Raw genomic sequence first — 6,000 nt, 5'->3', positions numbered from 1 at the left:
AATGCACAGAGGCTGCATGCACCAGGGGTGGAGACACTCTGCACATAACTGCCTTAGCCAGTTATTTCATTCATGTATTTGTTCATGCAGTACACACATGCCAGGCAGCCATAGCATTGGTAGTATCAATACTTCAACAGCAATACCCAACATAATGGTGGACAGATTTTGAAATCCATGGCTAACCTCCTGGAAATTGACTTCAGGTATGACGTTGGTGAGGACCTGTTTAGAGATTTGTGGAACAGTAGTCAAATACTACTTGGAGAATGCCAGCAGTAAGCGTCTTGGAGGACACTCTGGAGTATCTGGGGTGAGCAGAGATCAGCCCATCAGTACAAATTCCCTAAAGCTCTGGGCACTGGGGCAGTTCCACAAATCTCAGACAACAGGCACAGTTTAACACCTTGAGAGAAGGAGGATCTGCAGGAAACAACCACACTCTCTTATATACCCAACAGAAGACAGCATCTAGAGTATAATTAGTAAAATTCCAATTACGTATAGCCAAGAATAATTGAACAGACTCCCTGGGTTATAGAATTGAGATACTTCCTCCCAGTGGGACAGAGATCAAAAGATTTTTAGTAGAGGTTCAAGTCATATATATGTTTGTATGTAAATGTATATGTTTATATAGTAAATGGATGTTGTCATTTCATTCTTGCCACCAATTAGCTATATGGCCATAAACAAGCTGCTTCCCTTCCCTGGGTTTCAGCTTTCTCATTTATAACATGAAAAGGCTGAATCTGATGATCTCTAAGGTCCCTTCCAGCTATAATATTTTATTATGATTCCAGATGGTTACTGGAAATAATAAAATTCTTTGTCAACTTATAATTATGTTGTGTAAATTATTACAACTTTAGATTTTTCTCCTCTTAGGAATTGCCGTGTGAAAATGACCCAACAAATGCAGAATTTACATCTTTCTCAGTCAAAAAAACATAGCTCCCCATCGTCTCCCAATGCTGCCAAACGCCTGTACCGGAACCTCTCTGAGAAACTGAAGGGGAGCCACTCTTCATTTGATGAGGCCTATTTTAGAACAAGAACTGACCGGCTGAGTCTCAGAAAGACTTCAGTGGTAATAAAACTCTTTTTATTCTCATCTTGGTTTGATTTGTTCAGTTGTGTTTGGATTTAAGGAGACTCTAAGATGATCCACGTTTGCTTCAGAACCTGATGTTTGCAAGTTTATAAATGCTGAAAGTCCAGTAAGGCAGGAACTGCACGTATATATGTTAGCCCAAGTTTGAATGACTGTGAGATTTTCCCTTTCTTTTTCTTAATTTCTTTTCCTTTATTTTCCCTTAGTTTTTCTTTCTCTAATGGACCAAAGAACCCACAAAATACAAGTCTGACAGATATGGAGTTTGAGATTAAATAGGCTTTCTGAGAGATCCAGTGTTCATTCAAATATTGAATAAATAATATTTTATTTACTTATTTATAATGTATACCCTATATGCTTTCCAAAGGCATTCAAGACAGAATTCAGGCAAAAAAAAAAATGCAAATGTATTATATAATGGTAAATAAATCAACAGTGATGGTGATAGTGGGGACAGCAAGGGAGAAAGAAAGGGAAAAAGAAAGAAGGAAGGAAAGAAAGGAGGGTGGGAAGGAGGGAGGAAGGAAGGAAAAAACTAGGAAAAGAAAATAGTGGGGATGGAAAGAGAAACAGATATACCAAAAACCTAGGCAAATACAGTACCTAAAATGTATCATTACATTTATCTCTGAGTTCCTAGTCAGTCAAAGCAGAAAGAGAAGGACAATTGGTAACAGCATTCCATTAGCTAATGACTGAAAGTATACCACATGAATATCTTCCTGCTGCTAAGTCCTCTAGCCTTTATAAGATGTCATAGTAAACTATGTAATGGAGAATAAAGAGTAGTACTGGGGATGTTATAAACATTCTCATATAGCAGTTTCTTATATTGCTCCTCGGTAAAAGCTGAGGGCATAGTATCAACATGCTCAGCAAGGGTGTTTCTGCAGGGGGCAATGGCACCATTTGTTTGAGCTGAAAACAGAAATGAGCCCTAGCCCTTCCAGACAGAAGCATACTAGAGTTCGCCAACAAAAGCGTGGAGAAGGAAATGACTTAAGAGTGAGAGCAAATATGGCACGTGAGAGATTAGACATACTAAGAATCACAAACAAATACACAACTGTGTTGTTTGGACAGGGCAGCATATTAACTTTGCACTCATTTGTTTTCTAATTTGTTTTCTCATTTCAAACTCATCTTCTGGGAGGGCTTGGTTGTGGCTGAGTTATGGGCTAAGCATCAGAGGCTCTTCAGTTTAGCAGATTGTCTACAAAACACTTTTCCATTCAGCAGACTGCCATGTAGCAAAGAGAGCTGCACACCAAATAGCTCTATACCCTGGGTCCCCATCATCAAAACAAGCATTTGCTTAAAAAGCTTTGTATGTTCCTCAAATTTCATTCATGTGTTATGCACTCAGCTAAGCCGATCTACAGCCTTTGATGGGGAGAATTGATTTTTGATGAGACTAAAAATAAAACCTGCCAATGTAAATATGTGATTACTGAAGACCTTCCACATTTTAATCAGGCAACCCCTATGCTAGTTCAGGGCCATTGGTGTTTCAACATGTTTAAACACCAGGCAACTCTTGGAGAAGATACCGGATAAATGTAAGAATAGTGTATATGTTGCTCTTCTCCCATGAGCGACAGAAATATGTATTTGAGAGGATTCTGAAGCTTTTCTCCTTTGTTTACTATTACTCCCCTGAAAGAACTTTTCAAAGGAAACATATTGTCTTTAGCTATTCTTTTCTATAGGTGATTTGTATTCTATGAATATTCAACTTTTGGCCCTCTCAGGCCCCAAAGCAATTTGTCACCCATCCACTGAAATCCTCCCTGGACACCACGTCTTGAGCCCCTCACCTGAGGGCTCAGAAATGCCAGGTATTCAGTGGCTGAGGCTCTGGGTTAAGAAAGTGTAGAGGTTAGTACAAAGGAGCCTAGGAGTTAGGAGGTCAGCCTGCAGGAAGTGTGGATCTATTAGAGATTTGTAAATAGGAAAGGGACACGTAGCATCGTAAATTTTAGAAAGATTACTCTTGTATCAATATGGAGTACAGATGGAGGAAACTAGGACTAGCAACAGGTAGGTCATTGCCATGAGTAGGTCATTGCCATGATCTGGCAACAGGATGAGAAATAGTCACAACATGGGGACAGAGAGGGAGGGGATGAGTTTGAGAAGCAGAGAAAGTGTACACTCTCAATTCAAAGCTAGTCATAATTTAAGTTGCCTGCTCTGTTATCTATGCCAGCATTTTCCAAACTATGTTCCATAGAACATTATTCCAGGACAGTTAAAATAAATACAATGAAAAATATGTTCTGTGAAAAAATATTTGAAACAGGTCATATTTCTCACCTATTAGAGAGTCATAATTGCATGTTAAAATTAGTAAAGGCCTTGAGACGCCTTACAATAAAATAATGCAGTAACTTGGTTTAATCTAATGTTTACTAAATTCATTTGACCACATGCTACTTTCTTTTTTTTTTTTTAAGCTCTTTGTTGGAATATAATTGCTTTACACTATTGTGCCAGTTTTTGCTGTACAACAAAGTGAATCAGCTGTATTTATACATATATCCCCATATCCCCTCCCTCCCACAACAACTCCTTCGCATCCTCCCTGTCCCGGCCCTCTAAGTCATCACCCATCACCAAGTTGATCTCCCTGTGTTATGCAGCAGCTTCCCACTAGCTATCTATTTTACATTTGGTAGTGTATATATGTCAATGCTACTCTCTCACTTCATCCCAGCTTCCCCTTTGGCACCCACCCTGTGTCTGCAAGTCTGTTCTCTACATCTGCATCTTTATTCTTGCCCTGTCACTGGGTTCATCAGTACCATTTTTTTGGATTCCATATATGTGAGTTAGCATGCGGTATTCGTTTTTCTCTTTCTGGCTTATTTCACTCTGTATGACAGACTCTAGGTCACTACATATAGTTCAATTTCATTCCTTTTTATGGCTGAGTAATATTCCATTGTATATATATATGCCACATCTTCTTTATCCATTCATCTGTTGATGGGCATTTAGGTTGCTTCCATGTCCTGGTTATTGTAAATAGTGCTGCAATGAACACTGTGGTACATGTTTCTTTTTGGATTATAAGGTGTTTCATAAAATAGCTTATAATGGCCTACTGAACAGTACTCCACAGAAGACTGGTTTGAGAAAACTGACGTTTGCTCCTATCTATAGACTGTATACTGTACTGTCTCAATGCATCTAAATGTACTGATCTTTTCAATGCTCATTAGAGTCCAACAGTGTTTACTTTGGAGACCTTGGAATATATAGCAGTTGCACCACTTATAAGTGGGAATGCAGTCAGTGAAGCAGTCCCTAAAATTCAAAACAGCCAGGCCATGAAGACAAGCGGGTCTAGGAAATTGTGCTAACCTGCTTCATTCTTCTCCAGAACTTCCAGGGCAATGAAGCCATGTTTGAAGCAGTTGAACAGCAAGACATGGATGCTGTGCAGATCCTCCTGTATCAGTACACACCGGAAGAACTAGATCTCAACACACCGAACAGTGAGGGGCTGACACCTCTGGATATTGCCATCATGACCAACAATGTGCCCATTGCTAGGATTCTTCTGAGGACAGGGGCCCGAGAAAGTCCACACTGTAAGTAAACTTGAGAATGAAACATGTACGATGAAGGCCAGACCCCAGCTTTATGCCACTGAAATAGCCATTGCCCTTAGAATGAATGGTTGACTAAGAATGAATGGTTGACTAAGCATAGGCTCTGAAATCCTTTACATGTTTTCATGAACTTTCATGGAAATAGTGACAGTGTTTATCAGCCTAAGCATCAAGTTACATTCTAAATAGAATACACAGAATCGTATTGAAAAGTAATCTCAAAGGAACTTTCTCCTAAGAATTGAATGCAAGTTTTAAGATATATGAAATACCCCAAGCAAGGCTACAGCACAGGACGCATACACAGAGAAAAGAATGAGATAGAAAAAAGAACAAGTATGTGCATGTTAGTGTCTTTCTGTCCACAATCAATATGGCGGCTCCATTCATTCACTCACCCATCCACAAACACTGAGGAAGGTGCATATCCTAAGTACTAGGAATGCAGTGAGGTGAGCGGGACGAAAACACTAGCAAGACAAAAATCTCTACACTCACAGAACTTACATACGAGTGGAGGGAGATTTCCAACAAGCAAGTCAATAGATAAAGTATTAATTCAAATAGTTATAAATACTATGAAGAAAATAAAGGGAATGAATGGGCAGAGATTGATGGAGTGGGGACTATTTTAATAGGGTTGGGCAAGAAAAACCTCTCATGCAGTAACATTTGAGCCTAGTCCTGCACAATATCAAGGAATGAGCCATGAGAAGATATGGGGTCAAATTCTAGGCAGAGTGAATGGCAAATAGAAAGGTTCTGAGGCAGGCAGGAATGAGCTTGCCATATCTAAGGAACAAGAAGGCCCAGCGTGGCTAAAGCAAGATGAACATGCGGAGAGTGATGTCTGAGGGAGAAACCACTAGGACCAGATCATTCAGGATCAGACCAGCCACAGTGAGGTGTCTTACTTTGATTGCATGATGGGGAGACAGTGAAACAGTTTAAACAGATGAAAGACACATTCTGGGGAATCCTCTGGCAATCCAGTGGCTAGGACTTGGCGCCTTCACTGCCAGCCCCAGGTTCAATCCTTGGTTCAATCCTTGGTCAGGGAACTAAGATCCTGCAGGCCGCAAAGCGCAGCCGAAAAAAAAAAAAAAGGAAGGGAGGGAGGAAGGGAGGGAGGGAGAGAGAAAGAAAAGGAAGGAAGGAAGGAAGGAAGGAAGGAAGGAAGGAAGGAAGGAAGGAAAAGTAAGCAAGCAAGAAAAGAAAGAAAGAAAAGAAAGAAAGAAAAAAAGAAAGAAAGAAAGAAAAAGAAAG

At 40.0% G+C, this 6,000-nt stretch overlaps 1 protein-coding gene across 1 annotated transcript in view; it reads left to right on the top strand.

Annotated features, from left to right (window-relative positions):
- The first annotated feature begins 889 nt into the window (after positions 1-889).
- Positions 890-6,000, top strand: part of ANKFN1 (ankyrin repeat and fibronectin type III domain containing 1) — a 137,536-nt gene continuing 132,425 nt past the window's right edge. Inside the window, exons 1-2 of the mRNA XM_057715862.1 lie at positions 890-1,090; positions 4,503-4,713. Of these exons, the coding sequence (XP_057571845.1) occupies positions 905-1,090; positions 4,503-4,713 (397 nt within the window). The 5' untranslated portion in view covers positions 890-904. The remainder of the gene's footprint in view (positions 1,091-4,502; positions 4,714-6,000) is intronic.

Source organism: Hippopotamus amphibius, chromosome 17 (genome assembly GCF_030028045.1).
Source record: "Hippopotamus amphibius kiboko isolate mHipAmp2 chromosome 17, mHipAmp2.hap2, whole genome shotgun sequence".
Taxonomy (NCBI): Eukaryota; Metazoa; Chordata; class Mammalia; order Artiodactyla; family Hippopotamidae; genus Hippopotamus; species Hippopotamus amphibius.
The sequence above is the reverse complement of the archived record's forward strand: the minus strand, read 5'-3'. Positions and strand labels throughout refer to the sequence as shown.